This window comes from Pezoporus wallicus, unplaced genomic scaffold (assembly GCF_028554395.1).
Source record: "Pezoporus wallicus isolate ANWC-B61680 ecotype Strahan unplaced genomic scaffold, APGP_CSIRO_Pwel_v1 scaffold_7736, whole genome shotgun sequence".
NCBI classification, from domain to species: Eukaryota; Metazoa; Chordata; class Aves; order Psittaciformes; family Psittacidae; genus Pezoporus; species Pezoporus wallicus.
Window position 1 is genome coordinate 808986 of NW_026636574.1, and position 24777 is coordinate 833762.

Genomic DNA, 24777 nt, shown 5'->3' on the forward strand with positions numbered 1-24777 from the left:
CCCAATAAAACACAACACAGCTCAAGGAGCCGAGAGCAAGCCCAGGTATTTACCCCCCCAGCACACAGCACGCACACGGAACCATGCAGAGCCCATCCTCCGAGCCTTCCTGTGCTCAAAAAACAGAGAAAAAGGAAATAAACCCCGAAAAGAATAAAAAACAGCTTCCAGTTATCAGTACAGCACCGCTGCCTGTGCTGCCCGCGGCCCGAACCGGCTCTGGCCACGGCGCTTCCCTTCTCCTCCCTCTCCTGCCGGCGCTGCTCGCAGCTCACCCACATCTCCACTGAAAGAGCCCTGATTCCCCCAGGTTCAGCATTATTCCGCTAACCCCCTGCTCAAAGCCCACCTCTGAGATGAAAACCTCCTGCAATGCGTGGTCTCAACAGAGGAGCAAGGGCTTGAAGTACGACAAGTCCAAACTTTTGTTCCATGACCATAAAACTGTTCAGAGACACAGTTAAGACATTTATGAATGTCAAAGGTGCAGTGAGGAATAACCTTTGGCAACCAATTCATCCACACACTGGGGTATCATGGAAAACCAGGAACTAAAAAGCCTCCCAATAGCTCAGCAGGGTGTAGGAAGTGGCACTGCAGAGTGCAGCACCTGCTCTGGTGTACGTGGCAGCATTATTTAACGTGTTACCTCCACACGTGCAAAGCCAGGCTCTGTGAGAACACTCATCCTCCCAGGCAGTGAGCACGTGAGGCCACACGTATGTTCACAAGAGCTATTCCAGTCTCAGCTGAATGATGCATCTGCAGCTCTCAAAGCCTGCTTTTCAGCACACATCACAAGCTCCACAGCCAAATCTTCCACTACGTCCTTTGGGAGGGGGTGAACAAAACTAAGCTCTAGTCAGCTGGACTTTGTTGTGTGGAATAATGGAGATGAAGTGGATATCTTGCTATCCCGAAAGGTAAAGAATACTTCAGCACACTCATTCAAGAGACATCATCGGGTCCTGCCCAGCTTCCTTACCTTGTTTTGCAAAGCATGGTTATGGTCAGCAAAGCTGCATCCTCCAGAAAGCATCCATGTTCTGCAGTGAACACGCTCCCCCTTAATTGTGCTTGCTCTTTGTACACAGGCAAGGGTAACACAGGGGTAACAGGCTCAGGATCCCCCAGACTTAACCCTTCTGCTTTAGGTGGCACCACGACAGTCAGGCCGTGCGGACAGAGGGGCTGGTGATGCTAAACACAGGCTGCAGAAACCAGGCAAGCGCTGTTGTGGCTCCTCTGTTACATCCTTGTGCCCAACAGCAGCCTATGGAGAGAAGAGCTGGCTTTCCTGTCAAGAATCCTGTCTGGAATCAGCTTTCACCCCTGGCCCCTGCACAGGCAGCACTACCGAGTGGAATGGGGCATCCACAGGTGTCGAGCCACGAGGAACAGCCCTGAGGGACGGTGTAAAACCATGTCACTGCCTTTTTATCTTTCCATCTTCCTCTGAGAGCAGCTGGTTTGAGCAGATCAGCTGCAGCACGGCACACACCAACCACCACTCAGAGCAGCGGAACAGCCAAAGGCTTCTGCATTAAGCAGATCTGCTTCATTCAGGCTCAACAGCAGCCACTGCCCATCACTGTTTAATTAAATGCAAATCAAACCATAAGCAGTCCTGTTTAGGCAAGGATAACCAGAGCTCATGACATCACCCCAAAGAGCTTCATGATTGCAATTGCAATGGATTTTCAACTTATCCGCTGGGTGTAAGAGCCCGTGGGGCTCGGGCCCTTGGTTTGCAATGCCATGCTGCATGATTCTGAACCTCTCCATAGCCAGGACCTCGGCACCCAGAAGGTACGTGTGGCTCTTAGCCAGGAGAACTAAGGAATGGAACAGAACAACGTTGTGATGGAGACCCAAAGCTCAACCATCAAGTTTTAAAATACCTGCCACCTTTGACAATGTTCCTTAACTACCAACGTAGTTTAATTTCCTAGCTGACAATACCAAGATAGCCTCTTGATAAACACTGAGATGTGTCTTGTAAACAAATACGCATTAAAAATGGAAGAGGTTGACTTGTATGGGTACATACAAAACTGCTATAAAACAGTAGCAAAAGGTAACTAAAAGATGCATGAAGAAACCATGGGGCAGCCAACCAGAACCTCCAGCCCTGACCTCAGCACCAGACGTGGATCAGAACTGGGCCTGTGCTCACCTGAGACACTGCATCCAGGCTCCAGGCCGGCTCTTCCACTGCTCTCGCCCTGCAGAAGGTCTCACAGGGAGGCTGAAGCCGTGAGGGAGCCCGGCAGCCCCGCAGCTCGCTGTTTCTGTAAGCTGTGTGCAGGAAGACGGGCGCAGAAGCAGCCCCCCCTGCTGCAAGTGAACGCTGAAACCCCAGGAGAATCCCTCAGCCACGTATCTGAGGGCTGAGGACACAGCGGAGGGAGAAACTCTCCCAAACCCACCACTGAACAGCCAAAGCCTTTCATATTACAACGCACGCTCCACTGCGCCAAATGGACACTGAAGCCGTAGGATGCTCTAAGTGAAAACAATGAATTCTCAAATTCAAGGAATTTTATCACTTCCTGACCTCCTGCAAAACGCAACTCGGATGTGCCAAAGCCAGTGCATGGGAATCACATTCAGCATCCCTGCTGAAGACTGATCACTGAAACAAGGAGCTGAACTTAAGCTGCTGTTAAGAAAACAAACCCAGACCTTGCCTCCATCGCCCTCAGCACGAGGATCACATCCTCTGAAAGAGGTAAGACAGAACAAGAAGGGCTCTACAACCACGGGGTATTACTAACACCATTCCACTTCCCATGGACGGTTTCTGCCTGCAGCACGAGTCGCTGGTGGCATCCTGACAGCTCAGCATCTCAAATAAAGCCTGACAGGGCACACACACAGCAACAGCAGCACAAGCTTTCAAACCCTGCAGTACTATTATAGAGCAGCAGTGACACATAAAGAGATTTCCAGAAGCAGGGCAGATGTTCAGCTTCCAAGCTCATCCAGCCTAATTCTACCACCACTAATGAATTCACTGATGCAAGTGTTACCAAGCAGTCAGCAATACCACCTCAGCAACATGAGCTGTGATGAGATGCTTCTGTAAAGGCTGCATGATGATGTTTTTAAACCAACACAGTGCTACACCCATATTACAGATAATCCATGATCACCAAGAGAGCCAGTATTAACCCCAACCTTCCCTACACGGAAAACAAGTTGCAACGAGCTGCAAACTGCTCCTGAAGTGAGCTTGTGGAGTACCAGCAATGCACAGAACCAAGCTCCAAGAAGTCACAGGAATGTGATCCCGAAAAGCTGACAATTAATACAATTGTTAGCAAATGTGTGCTTAATGAGGCAGCATATATACAAGATAATATTATCTTAAGTGACCTGAAAGTTGTAATGGAGAAGAGGTGGCAAGCGGATCCTCTCCCACCTCCCCAGCCCTCTCTATGTGCTTTCCCAACTGCCTCCTGAGATTATGATCCTGTCTTTTCCTAGGCAGGTGCTTAAGAAGCCAAAGCAATCCTCTTCTCAGTGCTATCTGTGAAGAAGCTGGGTATTTCAGACTAAAACAACACATTCAGGCTGCATATTCATAGTCATTTCCCCTAGGATGGCATCCCCAGAGGTGAATGTGTATCTCCAACCAGCTACACAGAGGGATCTTAGGAAGCTGCGAGGAGAAGAGCATGAAATCAGGCCAAGCACAACGAACAAGCTACGTTAGCACTTGGTTCTCCTGCATACCTATGCTGAAAGTGATAGAGTTTACACGCAGTTAAGTGCATGTGTGCACATACACAACAAATAAACTTGGCTTTTCTCCATAGGGGACAAGGAAAGGGAAGCAATTAAATTGCAAGTCTTTAGTGCTCATTAATTCTGTTTTAAACTCTAATCCTAGTCTGCAACATTGCTCACACTTGGTGGGCAATAAAATTGGCCAGCCTAAAACAACCATTAAAAGTGCTGCTATTTATACATAGCTATATATATATTTTCTAGAGCAGACTCACAAGGCATCATGCAAACCAGAGAACTCCCGGTGCCTGCTCTTGGTTAAGATCTGCAGCTTGCTTTCTGCATTCAAAACAAAAAAGGTCAATATTGCACATTGTCATCTGAAGAGCTGCTGGCACAGGAACCTCACCCTGCATCTGCTGATGGCTGAACGCGAAGCAGCATCATGCCTCTGACGCAACGGAACAGGAAGACAGTTCACCACGAGCTCACTCCCTGCTACCTCCACCTCCTCCCTCCCACCTCCCACGGGCAGGGGACTTTGGGGATGAACAATGCCCAAAAAGCAACCCCCTCACCCCCCCGTCTCGGGTGTTCTGTCAGGAACACACCAAGCGCTGTACAGCTTTCAATGCCAGAACACAGAAGATAACGTCACTGCAGTAAAGTCTTGGGTATTTAAAGTGAATTCAGAGCCTGCAAAAGTGGCAAAAGGAAAACTCTGGAAAGCTCGAGTTCACCACTTCTGCAGATGGGTGCCACTGACACAGCGTGTGCTGTCAGCTCCTCTTGTGTAGAGGCACAATCCTCCTCTGCTCATCACCACTGTGAAGAAAGCCAAAGGAAAGAGATGGCCTCCAGCCGGTTTCTAGCAGGTATTTTACAGAGAGGATCACCTTATGCCACCAGCTCAGTGTGCGCACACAGAGGTTGCTGCCTGACGTCAGATGCCCACAGCAGAAGGGCACCTCACCCCACACCAACAGAGCACAGCATCAGCCTGCAAGAGGAGAGCCTCTCTCCTTTGATTCCTCTTAAGTGCTCTCTTAAAAGGCCTCCTGAGGTGTAAAAATCTAACTACAGATTCCATTTCTCCCATGTTTCATGGCTCTGGACACCAACCTTGGGTTAACCCATGCACACACGGCCACCAAGAAGAGGAGCCCAAGCACAGATTTCCTCAGAGGTGGACAGGCCGTGGTACCCTCTCGGCTGCACAGACTGAGCTGAACTCGTTTGCGATCCAGTGCCTCCTCAAATGAAGAAAGCACCGGATCCGATGCAAAACCTGAAATAAGAGCGGGCAGAAGAGGAGCTTCTCCACTCCAGCTGAGGGGCAAGAGCAGGAACGTCAATGCTCAGACATTACTGCTCTCACCCACTGCTGGGGCTGCTGAAACTCGAGCATCAGGCAGCAACCTCTCAAATCCAGAGCCGCCCTCAAACCTGCGTGCGAAATCCACCAGCCTGGTGCTGCTCCAGCAGGGCTCTGTAACGGGTCTCTGGCACAAGAAATGTTTGGACTTCATTCAAACCTTCTGAGAACTGGAAGGATCTAATCCCACTGCTCATCTGGCTCCAGATCTTGCCTCCTCATGGATGGGAGGGCAGGAAGAAGCATCCAGGAGCTTTCCAGCTCACTTCCCTGAGGAGCTGGGCTGTGGGGACACGATGCCATTGGAAAACTGTCCGGATGTCAGTAACACAGTCACTGGGTATTCCTTGAAAAGCTCTCCCTGCAGAAAGACAAGCTGTTTTTACAGCAGAAAAGATGCGGGCTGCTCTGTTGCTGCACAAGTTATCAGGCCCCAAGGCAAAGCTGAGCGCACACACCCCTTTCCCAAGCATTTCCTGGAATGCCAGCTTCGATCATGATTAGATTTCTTCTTGCCAAGCACAGGAAGCAGAAGAACAGAGGGTTTCTCCAAGAGTCCCAGAGAAGAGACTTCTCTGACACTGTTTAACTGCAGTCAGTGCAGACTCAGTTACTGCAACACCAACCAAAGCTCCCTTTAAGCATAGGGAAGTCTTCCGATCCAAGGAGGGAAGAGAAGAGACTGGAGCTGCAGCTCCTATTAAGGCGTTTGCACAAACATTCCCAACCTGGGTCTTCAAAAAAAGGGAATTTTGCAAAAAAGGCATTTGATTTGGGAATGGCAAAAACTATGATAACTGCTGATCACCTCTGGGGAATTACAAATTGCTCATTTAAAAAACATGGTTTCAGGTTAAGTGTCCTGTCTTTCCCTTGCTTGCCAATCTGTCCTTCCCGTCAGTTCATGTGCTATGTCTTCTGGAGATCAGGGGAAAACGGGCCAGGGGTAGAGGGTCCATCCAGTCCAGACAGAGTAAATGGGCCATGACTGTTCAGCACTGATGGAAACTAAGAAACAAAACACAACCGTTAGGCAAGAGGCCATTTCCATTCACCATTCCTGTCCTATCTGGGCCTGTGGAGACTCCCCCAGGAAAGAAAAAGACACCTCAAAACACAAATGAAAACACCCTTGGCTTCCCCCAAGCAATTCACTGTGATGCCCCTGCATCAGAGTGCAGCAACCCAGTGAGGATAACCTCTGCGCTGAGCACTGATGCCATCCTCAGTAAGTGACTTTAACGCAGGTTTTTCACATGCTCTGAATTGCTCCCCAGTTCATTCTCAGCTGTACATAAAGTGTCCAACGCATTTCGCCTCTACTCACAGTACATACAAAGCTACCTCCTTCTCCTCCACAGAGATCACAGATACAAGCCTGTTATATTTTGCCCTTTGCCTAAGCAGACTCAGGCAGTGGATGTGGTTATTCCACCTCCAAAGCAAAAGGTGAAAGAGGAACATGAATAATTGTAAGGATGTATCCTTTTTAAATAGAGGGGACTTTTTTATGTATATACTGGGGATAGACACCAGACACATCACTGTCTGGGTCCTACAAGAGGTACTTGGGCTGGAGCCTGCAGGTCTCTGAGGAAGGTACTGCGAATCACGGTGAGATTGGCTGAACTTACCTGGAAGAGGGTGTTAGCACCTTGCAACCTGGCAGGACTCAGAGGAGCAACGGGGCTCAGGGTGCTCCAGAAGTGAATGCTGGAGAGCAAGGGACTGGGGGTCAGCAAGATGGGAGTCTGCAAAACACAGGGAGAGAACAGCTGTGGGAAGCGGCAGTGCCAGCAACGCGGAGCCCGCATCAATCCAGAGCCACCATCCCGGCTCCTGCAGCTGCACAGGGCTGGCTCCACAGCCCAGGAGCTCCCCTTCCCTCCTCCTTGCCCCCACAACCCCCACAACAGCCACCCCCATCCGGCTTGCCCTCCCCTTGCTGAGCAGTTGGCCCCCTTCTCCCAACAGCTGCCAAATCCTGCTGCAACCTACAGCAAATCAGCTCCTCCTGCAAGTCAGCACCTGCAAGCGGCCATGGAAAACTCAGCCTGAGAATTAAGAGCAGGTCGTGGGCACCCGCGTGGTCTGGGTGGCACTGACAGTGTCCATCCAGCTTCTGAATACTCCGGATGCTCCAGATTCAGGCCAAATACTTTGAAGGATGCCAAAAGATCGACTCCCCTCCACGTTTTCCCTGCCCTCAGCCATTTCAGTTTGCACTCAGCAGTTTCCCTCCAATTCGAATGACAGGAAAGAGATTCAACCCATCCAGACCCATTTAACAGCCCACTTGGATTTGGTTCTCCTCCAGATTTTCCATGAGGCATAAAAACTTTCCTTTCCCACACAAAGATAACAACTAAATTAAGCAGCTGCTGCAAAGTCACAATACTCTGGTCTGCAGTAACTGCCTCCTGAACCCAGGAAAAGCAAGCTGCTAAGCACACACCTCCGTGCTTCTCTATTTTTAAAGCAGTTTCAGAATCAGCCTGAAGGAAAATGGGAGGGTTGAGGGCTTTGGGAATAATTCAGGAGCACCCTGGCAAGATGCACAAAGGATCCTGCTGGTGCTGCTTTGGGTTTTGCCTCCACACGCCAACACTGCACAGACGTGCAGAGCTGACACACCACTTGGGCACACTCTGGGGGAGAAGCTAATCCCAAGTATGAACAAAATGGGAGTGCCAGACTAAGTTTCCAGACTCCAAACACAACCTATGGACTACGTGTTTTTCCACTTGCTTCCCTCTCCATTTTTGACGAGAACACAACCACTATTGTTCCTTTAAACACCAAAGCCAGGAAGGGACTTGGGTTACCTGAGAGAAAAGTGCTGGAGTAAGAGAAGCAGTTGGGAGAGAAGGACTCAGAATCCCCAGCGGACTTGGATCGCTGCCTGTAATGACGAGAGTAGGAGCCAACTCCAGCCCTTTGGGTTTTTTGGATCTGGAGAGGTGATTGGCAAATTCCTTTTCCAGCACAGATGAATCCTGCTCTTTGGGCTCTGGGGATTGATGCTGAAGGCTCTGAGCCTGCTCCAGCTGCTGAGAAGCCACGGATTCGATGTCCGTGTCAATGTCCAGGTCAGGATTAGAGCTCAGGGGTGGCGATGGGGGTGTGGAAGGAACCTGCAGGCTGGGGGACACTGAGGATATGGGGGGCGTTGGGGTGAAGCTGGTGGTTAGGTTTGGCAAAGGGGCTGGAGCTTCAGGGACAGGTAACTTGGGTAGAACAAGGGTCTCCAAGGTCTGGAGAGTGTCTTCTGTTCCCATGGGAAGGGAGGATACAGTGGAAGTGGCGGAAGCAGTGGAAGTGGCAGAGACCGTGGAAGTGGTGGAGACCAAGGGGACCGATGAAGGCTTTTTGGAGGGCATGGTCACAAACTTGATGACGGAGGGTGTTGGGTCCTGAGCTGGTTTCTTCTCGGCCAGCTTCTCAGCTGGGTTCTCAATCTTGATGGACCTGAACAGTTTGGTGCTGGAAGAGTTGAGGGAGTTCAGAGTAAACGAGGAGTACAAGCCGGAGTGGATGTAGTCATTGCGGCTGGAGGACTTAGCACAGGACTGGGCCTTCTCCTTCCCACAGTTTTCCACATCCTTTGGAGCACTGCTGACTTCTGCAAAACCACTCATTTCGGGGTCTCCTTCTATCCGGCCCACGACAAGCGGATCCATGTTTAAAATCTCCGGATAAGAAACAAACTTGTACACAAACTTCTTCCCATTCACTTTCTTAATGATATTCTGTGGGTAAGAAGATATAAATATGCATTGAGACCTTCTCCAGATTAATTTTCTTCCTACAAACACTGCCTGAAATAGACAGAGGAACCCAGGAGTCTGTAATCTTCCATCAAAAACTGTTCCTTCCTTCTTTATTTAAAACCGCCCTGCTTTCTTGCAGGGCGATTCTGCTCCTCAGGTGGCATCTCCAGAGCTTGCAGAATAAAGGCTCTAATAGGTGAGCTTAAGCTGACATTAAATAAACTAACAGCAGCCTTAAACCTTTTCATATGTTAAAGAAGCAAATACCCATTCCCCACGGCAAAGATCACTGCCCTGGGTCCAGTGAGTGCAATGTGACAGCAGAACCTGCAGAAGTAAAGCTCAGAGGTTTGCAGAATGGAGAGCTAATGCTTCCCATCAACCCACCTTTATTCTTAATAAGATGATAATAAAGGAAAGTAGGTAGCTGAACTAGTCAGCAGAATGCAGGCAAACCAGCTATTTCAATACCACAAAAGAGCAGATGCCAAACTTGTTTTGCTCCCAAGTGAAACGCCACACACAGTCTGGGCCTAAGAAGGCTCTTAATGTCTCGTACAATTACCATCACCGAGACCTCTCGGTACAAAGTCAGATTTGTGCTGCCCAGCAGTGAGCTCCACACAACAGCACCAAAGGGGCAGCTTGCTCAGAAGCGATTTCGTACCTCCTATACCCCCCCAGTAACAGCAGTGGGATAAATGGCTCACTGCAAGCAAGGTGCAGCTCCCATGCTGTGGTTCTGGTTCAGCTTCCTGACACCACCTGAGCACTAAATGAAAGGCTCTCCAAGTTATTAGAAGACATCAGCTCAGTAAGAGAAGCATCTCACTCTGCTGGACCAAAGCTGCTGACCACATCAGAGGTGCAGTTCTGAATACATGAAGCATACTTGGGCTGCTTCACTGCAGACCCTTGATTTGACAACCCCTTCTCAGAGACAGTTGCAGATGGATCTCAAGGTGGTTCCACATTCACCATCTCATAGAATCAGAGTGGTCTGGAATGGAAAGGACCTCAAAGCCCCTGCAGTTCCTGCCACAGGCAGCAACACCTTCAACTAAATCTCATTCTGCTGCTTAAAGTGGAGTCTTGAGGATTTTAACCCTTGCAAGGGCATGTATTCTTGGAAAGGGGATTAGTATTCAAGGACGTATTTGTCTTAGCAATGACATAAATCAAAGAAGGCAACATTCTGCACACAGCTACCTGGAACCTTAGAACAACCAGCGGGGAGGAAATGCAGCAAAGTGAAAACCAAAGGGGAAAAACCCCTCTAAAACTAAGCTAACACACCTTAGTTAAGCCTGGGAGACAGAAGTAACACCTATCCCCTTGAAGGGACTGAAAAAGGAAACAAAGCCCATTAGGCAGAAGCTGGTAAGATGGATAAGGATTGGAGGTGGCTGTAAGGACTTTGTTACCTTCACATAATAGTATCTGAGAGCACGGCTGAGTTTATCATAGTTCATACTGGGCTTGTTCTTGCGGATTCCCCAGAGTCTGGCCACCTCCTCTGCCTGCAGCAGTTTGAACTCCCCGTCGTTGGAGGTCCAACAGATGATGTTCTTGTTCTGAGGCTCTTGGAGGAGCTGGAGGAGGAACTGCCACAGGGTGATAGCACTGTCCATAGCAGTAAGCTGGAAGGCAGATAAGAGGCAGCAGTTTAGGAGCAGTGCATTTTCTCAGTCTCCCTAGAAGGGGGTAACGGAGCAGAGATGTTATTTCCAAAGCCAGCAAGAGTAAAAATTATTAGTCACCAGTCGTGAAAGATGTTCCCTGCAGAACAGGGGCTGAGAGCCAACTGCTGTCGTCTCCTCCCACATGTCAGTACTTTTCACATGGGTTATATTTAGCCTCATTTAACTAAATCAGGTCACTTTGGGTAAGTTGCAATGAGTCACAAGCCAAAAAAATAACTTTCAAAGTTGTTCCATGCTCACCCACTCTGACTTGTCCTGAGACCAGCTCAGGTGCACCCAGGTAACACCCAACCACCCCTCGACACCTCCTTCCCCTGCCTGCACCCACCTCGGTACCGCTACGAGAGCAGAGCGGATCAAGGCACCACTTCATGGACATGAAGTGCAGAACAGCTCAGCTCTCCTTCAGTTCCCATTCCTCCTGCCTCTTGGTGCGCAGCCCTTTCAGTCAAGCCCCCGTCTCCCTTTCCAATCTCCTTTCTTCTTTTCCACACATCATCCCTGTCTTTTCTAAGAGAGCAAACATGAAAGTAAAGACAATGATAACAAATGCTGCCAGTGCTTATCTCCTGACTCCTGCCACGTCTTCCCTCCATCAATCATTTAGGTTGGGACACTCTAGGACCCCGCACTTGACTCATGCACTTCCAGCACGGTTTTCCTGCACTGAAGCTGTCGATGCATCATCTCACCAAGGACGGACAAGGCAGCAGAGATGACATCTCTCCTTGACCATATCTGACCACATGAATCTGAATTTCCACAGCTCTTTCCAAGCAGAACACTAATAATCCTGTCTGCACAAGGCAAGTACAAGACACACTATGAATTAAACCAGATCAAATTATCTTAATGAAGTATCCCATATGGATTCTCCTATTCCACAACAGAACAACTTCTATTAATGCAGCTTAAATGTCTTCCAATGAACTGCAAACAAAGCAAATCACTCTGCAATACCAACCATCATGATGAATTACACTAAAAGTGGTTCGATATGTGTAACTATGAGGGGCTTTTTGCCCACACAGAGAGGCAAATTCAGCACAGGCAAACCTATAGAGCACTGGGGCGATCTGCAGCCCAAGCCACCAAACGCTATCCATGGGCAGAAGCTCCAAATCAGAGGCATCAAGCCCAGCTTCAGCAAGCAGGACCCACACTCGTATTGCTTGAGGTCCATGTATACGCATGGGCAAGCAAGATCTGGTCGGGACTGCCAGTTCATCTTCATTACCAAAGCCTTTTATTCCAATCTCATTACTGCCCAGCACTTACCCAGCCCTATATAAGGAAGAGAACAGTCTACAATTCAGAGCTTCAGAATTCACTCAGCCCTGTAACAGGATTACTGCTGACAGTTTACACAGGACTACACATTCTTATTTAAATAAGGTGCCCCAAGGCAGGTACTTTTTTTTGGGCCCAGCCCATTGCATTTAACCTATTTTTATGACTCCCTGCCTAATGGCAGCTTACCTGGCTACACAGGGCTGCTCCATTGATCAAGACAGTTAAATTGCTGCAATTACAAGGAGCAATCTCCAAGCAGGACACCCACACCACCCCGCTATGCTGGCCCAAGGTGCTTTCCTTGGTAATTACTATCTGCACACAAATCCATGCTTGCCCAAAGTAATTGCTCCATACTCTAAGAAAATCTCAGCTGCTCAATGCAGTGCTTTGAGACTCTTCCCCCCGTGGCAGCTGAACCATACGGGAACTCCAGGCAACCACATGCAAACTCTTCCAGGACTTCTCCTCCAGCCTGGATGTGGATTTGCCAATAACATCTTGTCTCTGCCTGCTGGCAGCGCAGAGGCCGCGCATGCTGCGGAGCATCATTATCCTGTCAGGATGATGCACACGCACGGGGTGCTGTGTAGACGTAGGGCCTCGCTGCTGCCATCCTGCCGAGCTGTCAATAGCACTGATAGGTGTTAACAGAGAAAGAGCAGGAAAATGAAGTTGAGTGATTATTCCCACGCTCCGTTTAGCTACAGCACTCGCAAAGCCCAGCAGCAGCCCTGCACCAAGCAGCGCTGCCTGATGCAACGGGAGGCAACCACGGTGCAATTGGATCAGCAGCAGCATTTGAGTGGCAAAAGCTTTTTTCTGCCTCCTCCTCCCTAAAATCCATGCAGATTTCATCCCAGGATTTCACCCCGTTATTTTATCAGCCTGCTTCCCATTAGGAGGAAGCACCTTGCCACTAACTCGGTGCTCACCAGCCTCTACCGCAGGCAAGGATTATTGCCTGGTCCCAATGCAGAGTACACATGGAGTGACCAAAGTGGTGGAAAAACCCCACCTTTCCCAGTGAAGAGCTCTGTTGTTCAGAGGAGCCATTACCAAGAGGTTGCGCTGCCTAAATCCCAACTACTGCAGCTTTCCAGCTGGAAGGATCCTTCTCCCAGGAGCAGTCAGAGACCGTACTGGAGTGTTGGATCAAGCAAGTTACCACTGATGTTTGACCTTTACAGGCTTGAGGGATGTCATGACCCTGCACATCATTTGGAGGATACAGAGCACATCCTCAGCACCTTCTCCTTTTAAAAGTCTTATGTTATGACATGTTGACAGGGTGGGAAAGGCAGAAAGCACTTTGGACTTGCTAATGGATAGGTTACACTATGAAAGAACAAACGTCCCTCTATTAAATACTTGAGAACAATGGAGAGATACCTCAGTGCAGCTAGGAACATAGTTTTTCTGAAGCTTATATACAAAGGGAAGGCCAGAAAATAACCCCTCAAATTGGTCAAAGCAAGGTGGAACTTGCCACTTCAGAGCCCAGGAGTGTACTCTAACTGGGGAAGTAGAATATGTACATGGGAGACAACGTGCTATGAATCAAGACACTTCATTTAACTTTAATAAAAAGCTGCTTTGATTTAGCCAGAGAACACATGAAAGAACTGTTGCTTCTTCAGGAAGAAGCAGAATAAAAGCAAACATCACACAAGATGTAAAATTAAAACCAGCAGAGGCGAGATGAGCACTGAGCACTTCTCTTTGTTTGAGAACATGGTAAAAAGGTTCCTCCTTCTTCAGCACCTGGGGCAGGAGGCGGCTGATGCTTTCATGAGCCTTTACTGTGCAACCAGAGGACTGAGCAGCAGCGGAAGCTCCCTGTGCTACCCATGTTCTGCAGGACATCCTCAGCTGCCCTGACAGGGTGGGACCTGCGTTGTTACAGCCATTTCCAGGGCCATGGACTCAAAAGCATCAGAAGATTCTCTTGTCCTCTCCATTCACAAACACACCTCTGCAGTGAGGGGTTTGGTGTTACAGACCCATCAGCTGGAGGCACTACAGAGATCAGGGTGAGGACAGGACCCTGCTGTCCCACTCGAAAGCAGAGATGCTGCTTCTCTCACCATCAGTAAACAGCATTTCAACTCCTTTCAGAACAACATCTACGTTTACAAGAAGGCATCAATCGCCCAGCACAGCCCCCATCAGCATGAAAAGCCCAGCAGTTTAATTGCTTTGCCTTCAAGCCGAACACGCCAATGATTACAAGCACACTGCTTCCAACTGCCTTTTTCTGCTGAAGTTTATTTTCCTTCTAAGAGTCCATGGAGAAAGGTCTCAGTTGAAAAGACAACGAGGGAATCAGGCAGAGAGGCAACAACGGCCCTTCCAATCCTGCACCAGCTGAGTACAAGGAAAAAATAGTTGCTCGAGGCAGAGGGCAGTTACACTTTGTAATGAGGATGCTAAAATAGAGCACTATTATTGTCTTGAGAGCTTCTCTGACGCCTACGGATGACCCTTCAAGTATACTGAGTAGCTGACAGAATTTGGCTGCAGCACTCTCAATCCAAGCGCTGCAAACTTGGTTGCTGCAGCTTCAACCGAGGTGGCAGGAGCTGGGTTTGAGGCCTGGACTTCACAAAGCCAGGAGCCTCCAGAAAGCAGCCGAGATACAGATCTTTTCCGGTGCCTTCTCATCATTACCTGTGCCACAACGGGCCCCACGCAACGCAGCTGATTACAGAGCCTCCAGGCTCTGCATCCCGTGCGGAAGGAGTGCGCAATCCCGGGTGGCACAGCAGGAACGCTTTAGGAAGCGGCGTACGGGAATCTCTGTGGCCAGCAGCTACATTACTGCTGCAAACAGAGCCTAGGGCTCACCCTTGGTGCTCAGAGAGGAGAGAGGCACCTCGCGACGCTGAGCAGGGCAGGGGACCTGCCCTAACCCCCCTCTTCAAGCTCTTCTGGCAGTTTCCTGTGCTTGGCCTCAGCGCCACGCACAGCTCGAGCCATCTCCCACCTCAGCTTGTTCCAGCAGCCTCTGACAAGCATCTGCAGCCTGATGACTTCTGCAGCTGGACTGAAGGAAGCAGTCAGGTCCACAGCCCTGTCAGAGCCCCCACAGGAACAAAGGATGGGGCAAAGGGAAAAAGGGATGTCACAACGAGGGCAAAGTCAGCGCTACCACCTATTTAAATGGCATGGTTTCAGCTGCCCGGGTACCTAACACAGAAGTGACATCTCAAAAGGATGACTTTGGAAGCAGTAAACAGCAGAGACAGATACAGAGGGCGACAGAGAAACCTCCGCTCAAAAACACTCTGTTAACGAGCAAAAAGGCAAGAAAAGAGGCAGCCACAGCACCACTGAGATGGTTTTGGGGACCTCACACTGAGTGCAGTGCAGGAGGTGAGCAACAGCACGCAGGAGCACCCCCCTCGCGTGCAGCAAAGCTGAACTGAGCACACTTTGCTGCACTGCTCCGTCCCCTTCCCTGGTTTCGGATGGCCACGGTGTGTGAGCAGGAGGAATTCGTCGACAACAGCTCCCGCTGCATTGTGCAATGGTTCTGCAGACACAAGGCCTTGAGAGCTGCTCCAGGGAACAAACAATGAGGTAGCGTTGGCTGAAGGAGATTTGTGGAGGTCACGGGCCCGGCTCCTTGTTCAAAGCAGGGTTAACGTCAAGGTTGGATCAAGTCTTTGCCCAGCACTGCCTGAACCAAGGGCCCAGAGGCGAAACGTGGCTGGTAAAGGCTCCACAAGGCACAGCTTCCATCCAAACCCAGCCTCTGCAGGCTGTGAGTAGCTACGGACAGACTCTGACCTGGTAGGAAGCGTGTGAGGGTGCTCAGTCCTCTTCCAGCACACACAGAGCACGGCAGAGGTAATCTTACTATCACCATGTCCTGTTTTCTTAGCTCACCTCCTCAAGACAGGTAAACCACAGGTAAATCTGTGCATAGTAAAGGTCTATTTATAAGGAACCAAAAGTCAAGATGCAGGCGTCTACCGCTGCAGCACCACCATCAAAACACTCCAGACCCTGGCAGCTTCCCAAGGAGCAAACAACTTCAACCTGCTCTAACGCACACTAAAACCAGGCAAGAACAAGGGAAAACCACCCTAAATTCCACTGAATTCCTGTCTTCCCCTTGGCTCGGGCCCTCACCGCGCCGCTGCTTCCAAAACAGCCAGGAAAATCAGCTTGGTCTGAAGGAGAAGCCGTGGTTATGGAGGCAGGAAGCTCGGTGGAAGGAAATGCTGGAGGATGTCCTGGTGATAAGAGCAGCTCCAGAGTTTTCAATGCCCAATCCCGCTCCAAGCCTGACGGCTCTATTTGCTTACAACAAACACTGCTGTAAATGTGGGGTTCCTGGCTCACAAACTGAGTTACTCCACCTGAAACCAGGGCTGAGCAAATACTTGGCTTCCGGGAGCAAATTGTTTCAGCTTTTTACCTCTGGAGAAATAAGCGTTTCCTTTCCTTCACAAGCATTTGCTGGTGCTCACCTCTGTGTCAGCACACAGGACCAAGCCACAAAGGAGCACAGTGCCCCAGGATTCCCACCATGCTCATGGCTGAAGCCCCACGTTAGGGGAAGCAGATGAGCCAAACCGCTCTACTGCTCTGTGGACCTTGATACAGAGACAACGGTGCCAGCTTTGGCGTCCAACAGGGCTTTGCCCAGCACATCCTGACCCTTAAAACCCTTCAACCTGTTTGATCAGGACCTCGCAGCACAGTCCATGTACATCCTGCACTGCTACAACCGTTCTGCTCCCTCATCCCTGCCTAAGGACAGCTCAGTGCAGCCTCTTTTACGGACAGCAGACATCACTGCCTGCTTTTATGGACTTAGATGAAGCATCTCCCCTTTTCCACCTCTCCTTTTATAGGATACCAGACCAAAGAGCACACGGGAAGCTTTAGGACAGAGAGTAGGAACGTTAAACTTCGGAACACCTCTGATCAGTTCTGTGCCCGACACTGATGGGATCGTTTCCGTGTAAGCCATAAACCCACCGGTCCCTGCAGCAGCTCCTCACTAATGACGTTTGCTTCCTCCTCCTCTGCCACCACCATGGGCTGAGGGGCGAGTTTACCCACAGCAGCTGCAATCAGCTCCAAAAGGCACAAGGCTCTGCTGAAAAGCATCCTCGGGTAAGAGTGAGGGGCCGGGTGTCCACATCCCGCTCCGGAGCAAAGCCCAAACAAAAGGGTCAGCGTTTGCCGTCGCTCCTAACTTTATTATGGAAAGGAAGCCTCGCTGACGATGGAAAAGGTTTCCTTTAATAATGTTTATCACAAACTCAGCCCCGTTGCTATGGCGATGGAACAACCATTCCCTCCAAACAGGCGCTAAGCCCCTAAAAATAAACAGGCCGGCGAAAAGGCAGGAACATGCAGCGGCTCCTGCCGCAGGGATCGCGCCTCTTCCCGACAGGATGAGCACCAACAGGGATGCTGCACCCCCTCAACAGCGCGCTCGGCTCCAAACCCAGCCCCGCGTTTCTGCTCCAAAGCAGCCCCCATTGAGGCCGAACCGCGGGGTCCCCGGGCAGCGCAACAGGGGGAATCCCGGGAAGTTTGGGCTCCCGAGCGGTGGGAGGTGCGGGTGTGCGCGGAACGCGAGGGCAACGGCAGCGACCCGCATGCTTCCCCCGGGGAGCCGCGCACCCATGTGGGCAGCGCCCGCCCCTCGCACACGTTGGGGCACCCAAGCGGTAAAGAACAACGGGAGCGGAGCCGGGGAGGAGAACAACAACCGGGCCTCCCCCGCCCCGGGCCCGGCCGCTGCCGCTCGGTACCGAGCCCCGAGGCGCTGCCGCTCTGCAGAGCGGGTCCCGGGTCCCGGCCCCCGGACACGGCGCTGAACCCCCCCCCCCCCCCCACGAGGCGGAGACCCCGGCCCCGGGACGGGCCCCCCCCAGCCCTGCCCCGCAGCCCCCGCGCACGGTCCCGTCCGCTCCCTCCGCCTCGCCCCCGGCCCGGAAGCCGCCGGGCCCGGCCGCCCCCGCTCACCGAGGAGGAGCCCCGCCGGTCCCCGGGAGTGGCGGTGCCGTCGCGGCGGGCAGGTGCTGGAGCGGCTCCCGCGGCCGCCCGTCATGTCCGGGCACCCCCGCGGCGGGCCGGGCCCCGGGCCCCCATTCCGGCCGGGAGGAGCCGGGCGAGCAGCGAAGGGCAGCGGCGGCGGCGGCGCGTTACATGGCGGGACGCGCAGCGCCCGTCCCTCCGCCGCGTCCCTCCGCGGCCGCCGTACCCCACACTTCCGCCCACGGCCCCCCAGCGGCGCGCACCGCGACCAATCTCCGCCCGGGCTGAGGGCGCCGGTGACCAATGGGGTGGCGCTGCTCCGCCCGCGGCTCGCGGGGCATGCTGGGGGCTGTAGTCCCCCGGGGCCTAGCGTCCGCCCGCGGCCATGTGCCCTCGGCCCGGAGGGAGCCGTTCGCGTCCGGTGTCACCGGTAACGCGGGCCCAAGGGCGCAGCGGGGCGGCGCAGCCGGCACGGGCCGTGGCAGCAGCGAGGAAGGGGCTGGGGCCGCAGAACAGCGCCGGGGTGGAGCAGTTCATTAAAATGGAATTGAAGATTCGGAAACTGAAAACTAGAAAAGAAAAACAAATTGGAAAATAAATTTCAATTAGTGACAAAATAAAAATTAAAATAATTAAGAGCGAAAGTGCCAAATAAAAGCAGAATTAAAACCTAAATGACCAGCAACATCCCGCAGAGCCTGCGCACGAAGCCGTGGGACCGCAAGGGGACTCAGTGCCCCTTCCCCGGAGCAGCTTGCTCCAACCCCCGTGTCCAGCCCGGCCTTGAGCACTGCCAGGGATGGGGCAGCCGCAGCCACTGGCTTTGGACCACAGAGGAGTCTCACAGGGTCCCCCCCAGGAGCGCTTAATGGAGGGGGAAGAAGGTTTTGACCGTTCTTGACGCATTTACAGATGTTATCTACCACATTTCAGGGTAAAATTCACTGTTTCTGTTCATCCCCAGCTCCAGTTTTAAGGGAAAAAAAGGTGAGAAAGAATGGACAGAGAGGGAAGAAAAGGGGACAAGAACAAGAACATCCTCCACAAAAGCCCAGGGTCAGTTCCTCAGCTCCCAGATTCATTAAAGCCCCTCTGCAGTGCTCCATGTGCTGCTTTCCTTTCCTTTTTCCTGCACAAAGCATCCCATTTCCACACTTATCTCCATGTTATCAGGGCAGCTTCCCCTTGGGAATGCCCGGGGCAGGAAGCAGTGACCCAGGCACAGAGGAGGCCCCTTTTCCTATGGCTCTGAGCAGCGGCCTCCTCACCTCTACCTGATCTTGTGCTGTGCTGAGGATGCCCGAGTCCAGCCAAGGGGTGAGCCACGCTCGCCAACACAGCCACAGCCGTCGGTCCAGCATCTCCCCCTTATCCCCTGCTGTGCCTCATCCTCCCTCCTGCTCCCTTTGACGCCTGGGCTCCTCCGCCAGATACGAACAGGAGGACAATGAAGCCTCTTCCTGCAGTCCCGGTGGGAGGGCTGCCAGCACCTGCACGTGGGTGCCTCCGACAGAGCCAAACCCGGCTCCTGGGGAAAGGACCAGCGCTGGGATGCTCGCAGCTCCCGTGGGAAGCTCGGTTTCCGCGCTGTGGGGATGGAGAGCGCCGAGGACCGGCACACGCTGTGCTGCTGCCTTCCCCTTGGGCACTGAGCATCCCTCGCTCAGAGCTCCGAAAAGGAGCCTTTCCCAAGACCCAGGGCCACGCAAAGGCGATGCTTCAGCTCCTGAGGGGGCCTGGACAGGCTTTGCAAGGCAAACAGCAGAGCTCCATCGCATCCCCATGACTCCAGCTTCTTCCCTGCCTTTGTTTCCCTTTGCAGCGCTAAAACTTCCCAGCACCCCCCAAACTTCCTATTTCCTGAGCACTCAGTTAGGAAACAACCATGAATGAACCCAGAAGGACAGCCCAGGATGCCACGGGAGAGGGCCAGCAGTCACCTCCAAAGGTGCCACCTCCTGACACCCAAAGGGCTCCAGCTACAGCCATCAGAGACAATGCATCAGGGCATCTTTAGAGGGAGAACACATTTCCTGCTGTGCTCTGCTTCCCGGGCCGTGGGTTTGCAGCCCAACGTGGGCTTGTTCCTATCTTCGGCAACATCACAAGGGGAGAAAAATATAGGACAGACAAAGGGATGGAATCCAATGGAGCAGGCAGCGAGGCCGGGCTTGGAAAGAGCTCAGGCGCAAAAGCCCTGCTAAAAACGCAGCTCATGCAGAGGCATTTAAAGAGAAAGAGGCAGCACAAAAAGGAAACCAAAACCGTTCCAGTGGGGATTTCGGGTGAATCAGACACCGGCGCCTGGAAAGAGACTTTGGGAGCAGGAGAAAGGGAGACAAAGCTGCCCGCTGTGGGATAACGCGGGACAGGCAGGTCAGGGAAGCACAGAGAGCTCCAAACACACTGAAAGAGGGATCTTACTGCAAGGTTGGCTTGAGAGCACGAGCTGAGGAGCAAAAGCACTGGGAAGGATGCAGCAGCTGACGAGGCCTTGCTCCAGAACATGGAGATGCTGCTTTAACCCAGAGGTCCCAAGGATGCTGCAGGATGCCCACAAGGCACAATGGGGACCTGCACTGGATGTCCCAGCACCCTGTCCAGCCAAATCTTAACACTGTCCAACCCTGGGTAACCCACCTCTTCCCTGGGGAGGCGATTCCAGAGGCTGATGTTCTCAGTTGGAATCTCCCCAGGAGTAACTGGCACCCATCACGCCTCATCTTTTCCATGGGACTCCTTGTAAAAAGGGAGTCTTCATTGGCTTTGTAGCCCCTCTTTAGACAAGGGAACAGGGTAGGGTCTCCTGTGAGCCTTGTTTTCTCCAGGCTGGAACAGTCCCAGCAATCTCAGCTTCCCAGCCCTTGGATCATCTTTGTGGCCCTTCTTCGGCCTGCCCATATCTATTGTTGTGGAGAAGGAACCCAACTGAACCCAGCATTCCAGATAAGGCTGGGTGCCTTCCAAAGGGTTCATCTCCACTGACTCACATGGACTTGGGGGTGGTTCCAGGTGCTTATGAAAGTTAAGCCCTAAAGCTGTGCACCAGGCCTCTGGTTATTGCACAACGTTGCCAAACTAGTTCCTACCGTGGCATCTATGCGGTCCTGCCACTAAAAGCACCGTTCCTAATGTCCAATTCCCACATCCCAAATGGAATTCCTAAGCACAGCTCCTCAAATGCACTCTGGTCCAGCCCAAAGCGCACGGTAACAACAGGGGAAGGCAGGAGCCACCATCACCATTGAGATGGGTCCCAGTGCTGAGGCTGCTTGCACCAGCGTGTGCAGCAGCAGAGGCGAGGAGCAGACTGCAGCACGCGCTGCTCTCCCTGCAGGCGGGACGGAACTGGTGTCATCCACAGCAAAAAGCCAACGCTTCCAAAGGCGAGCCCGGATCCGTGGATGTGGAATCGCATCCCTGATCCCCGCGCCCGCTCTTGGCTTCCCAAGCCAAAAGAAGGCTTCCTCTGGGTGTGCTCTCCCAGGCAAGGAGCAGCCCTTCCCAACAGATGGTGCAGTCAGAGCAGATACCCCCTCCTCTTCCACAGGCTCCAGGCATGGATTCACCACCCCAGCAGCAGGGAACCTGCCAGCAGCAAGGCATCAGAAAGCAAAGTGTTACCTGTAATGGAGAGCAGCTCGCAGGACAGGGGCATCCCTGCAAGCAGCCTGTCCCGAGCCCGTGCTGAAAACAAGCATCCAGCCTGGGAAAGATGCTCCAGAGGGCAAGGGATGAGCAGCAGCCACTCGCCCATCGCCTTATTCCTACATGGAGGTGCTCTTCCCTTCTCCAGCCTCTTTGTGAGTGGGCTCCTGCCTGCTCGGAGGCTGGTTCTGGGCAGCTCACTCCAGCACCTGGTTTAATTGAGCTCCTTGACTCATTAAGCTTCACGGTGCCCTTAACCCCTCTGTCCCCAGGTTGCTCCCCACGTGTGAGCTCTGGCAGCCCAAGGCCATGATCTACCCCGCTTCTTTGCAAGGAAAACATTGGATTTGTGCTCCGGAAGAGCTCGAACCCATCCTGGGACACCAGTGAGGGGCTCTCATCCCTTTCGCTCCCAGCTTCGGGAAGCACGGCTGAGCCTGCGGAGGGTTAACACCTCCCCATAGGGCTGCAAAGCGTCCCCACCGGCATCCCTTCCCCACCTCTCCCTCCTCAGGGCCGCCTGTGGCTGGGGACCACCCAAGTGACCCCGTGATTCTATGACCTTAGAGATGTGTTTGCAAAGGGGCCCTAAACCAGGCCCTGGTTTGCACTGGCCTTACCTGCTCCCCATGGGCTGCAGCTTGGGAATGTCACTGCTGTCACCGGGGTTGGGGGGCTCTGCACCACACACGGCTCCATCCCCAGCCCCGGCTGCGCATGGAGAAGCTCTGCCTGGGTTTCTCTTGTGCTCTCCCACAACTCCTCTCTGCTTGCCCTGCATTGCTTAAGCAGCACTGCTTAGCAACCTGACAGCACAAGGCAACCGGTTCCTCCCATTCATTCCCACTCCTCCAAGTGGGAACCACGGGAGGCACGCGGTGCCACTCACTTACTGGCACCCTCTGAGATGGAGCCAGGGTTACGGTGCAGCAGCTCGGTGGTGTGATGCGTTTTTGTCTGCGGGAAGGCACAAGTCCCCATCCCAACACCACGGATCTCATCTGTACTTCCCCAACCAACGCTTCTGCTCCAGAACAGCATCCTCACTGGAGCAAAGGAGAGGCAATTATTGCCTTTTAAGCCGCACTCCCCAAGTCCCCAGAGGGAAGCAGGTGAGGCTCTGATGTGCATTGCACAAGAGATACACATCTGGGTGTTTGATTCCAGAACCATCCCTCCCCTCCCTTTGTGGTTTCTTTAACAGGAATGGCAAAACAAACGTGGGGAGCTGCAGGGCACCAGCATTCCCAGCACTGATCCACCCCGGCACGGCCTCGGCAGATGGAGAACAGCGAAGCACTGAGGATGAGGCAGAGCTCTTCTTGCTCCACAGCTTGGAAACACGGCACCTCCCCGCTTGCCTCCGGCTGAGAGCGGAGGGGGGCAGGATGGGGCAGGCCCAGGGCGAGCAGGGAGGCTGTGGAGGAGCTGGGAGCAGGGAAGGGGAGCACTCGGGTACCACAGCACTGGAGCCGGCTCCAGGCGAGCGCGTGAGGTCCTGCTCTGGGGTAGCACTGGGACAGCAGCAGGGCGGCACGAGCGCTCCTGAGCTGCAAAGAGCCTGCGGGTGCCAAACCCCAGCTTGAGGTGCGGGGAGGGCTCTCAGTGCCCGGCCCGGCTGCGGGCGCTCCCCCCTTGGCTGTGCCAGCCCCTGGCACCCTCCCGGGCGGCTGCCGAAGCTCGGGAATTGCTTTCTTCCAAGTCAGAAAGGACTCTGCTGGAGCTGCTGCTGCGCCTCCTGCCCCTTGCACCGTGCACCATTGAGGGAGCTGAATGCGTGCGCAGGGTGCCCCATCCCTGGCGCTCGGAGCAAGCTGCTCTAGTGGAAGGTGTCCCTGCCCGTGGCAGGGGTGGGAGCTCTAAGGTCCCTTCAACCCCAACCACTGCAGGGTTCAGTGAGCATCCCCGAATATTCCAGATGAAGAACCAGGCAGTTGGGAGCCTGTTGCTCAAACACGGTGCGGGGACCGCTCTCCCCTGCAGGACGCCAATGGGCTGCAAGGAGCTGGATCCCCCCCAGCAGCAAACATCTCTGGGGACTTTATGAAGGACAAAATACACAATTAAACTCTTCAGCCCTCTTCCACCTACGCCACAGGGCAGCTATTGCTGCTATGGCACATGTGGCTTACAACTAGGAGTAAACTGAGACCCAAGGGAGGGTGCTGGCTTTGTCACAGTGCAACCCTGGTACAGAGCATTCATGGCTGCGTTGAAGCTGCTTTGGGAACAGGGAACAGGACAGCTCAGAGACAGCCTGCCCGGGGCTGTGCTGAGGGCTCTCCAGTGACCACGCTGTGGTTACAATGGCTACCGGTGCCTCAACAAGTGGGTTTAAAGCCAGCCCAGGCAGTCACACCTCCAGAGAGCATCGCACACAGAGCGTGTGGGGTCAGCTCACGGGGCCCTCGAGGACACAGACACCAGGTTCCCAAGCCCAGCATCCCCTGTGTGGTCTCCTGAAGGTGCCTGGTCCCACACATGGAACCCCCCAGGCACTGCTGCAGCTCACAGGGATGTGAGCGCGGTGCCCGAGCACCCACAAACCATCCCTGCCCTTCCAGAAGCAGCGTGGAGGCCGCATCCTGCTCCTGCAGCACCTGAACCACCCCAGGGGGAAGCATCTTTTAACGTTTAATGCAGAAAGGGAGTTTCCAAGTGAAGGAGAACCCCGAAGTTCCTTGTGAACCTCTTCCAGAGTGACTGAGTCCATGAGGTTCCTGCAAACCAGTCAAGGCAGTCCCTGTCAGCAGTGCTCCGCAGGGTCCTGAGCGCTGGGAAAGGGAATTCTGGAGTTCAGGACTAAAGCAACTTGAATCCTCAAAGGTAGCAGAGGTGATGGCTGCCGCTGGCATCCCTTTGGATACAGGCTTCCATTTGCCGGCATTCCTTTGGATACAGGCTTCCATTTGCTGGCATCCCTTTGGATACAGGCTTCCATTTGCTGGCATCCCTTTGGATACAGGCTTCCATCGTGGGAGGAATGCTTCTGGCAGGGCCACAGTGTGCAGTGCTGCTGCAATAGGAGCTGTGTGAGGTCTCCTGTCCTCACTGGGGCTCTGCAGGCAACCTGTAGCTCCCCAAGGGATTCCTTGGAGGCTGTGCTCGAGGAAGGCCTCGGGCCCCATGGAGCTGCAGAGGAGCAGACCCGCAGGCTGCCTGGGAGCAGTCCCCAGCAGCTTTCCTCTCTGGTGTTCCTTATGGCATCAGGGGAGCCTCGCACCCCGCGACGGGAAACCAAGCGTGATTGGCA

At 53.1% G+C, this 24777-nt stretch overlaps 1 protein-coding gene across 1 annotated transcript; it reads right to left on the bottom strand.

The window, feature by feature from the left end:
* Positions 1–2288: 2288 nt before the first annotated feature.
* Positions 2289–18035, bottom strand: ELK4 (ETS transcription factor ELK4). Its single transcript, XM_057400671.1, has 5 exons — positions 17865–18035; positions 10302–10517; positions 7933–8856; positions 6742–6858; positions 2289–6115 (listed from the first exon to the last, which is right to left on the bottom strand). Exons 2-5 carry the CDS (start codon positions 10506–10508, stop codon positions 6017–6019), a joined length of 1347 nt encoding a protein of 448 aa, XP_057256654.1. The 5' UTR covers positions 10509–10517; positions 17865–18035; the 3' UTR covers positions 2289–6016.
* Positions 18036–24777: the final 6742 nt, after the last annotated feature.

Coding starts and splice junctions, on each gene's coding strand:
- ELK4 (XM_057400671.1), bottom strand. CDS start 10,508: ATGGACAGTGCTATCACCCTGTGGCAGTTCCTCCTCCAGCTCCTCCAA. Junction 6,859..7,932: donor CTCCAGCACTTTTCTCTCAG/GTAACCCAAGTC, acceptor TGTGTTTTGCAG/ACTCCCATCTTGCTGACCCC. Junction 6,116..6,741: donor GTGCTAACACCCTCTTCCAG/GTAAGTTCAGCC, acceptor TTTGTTTCTTAG/TTTCCATCAGTGCTGAACAG.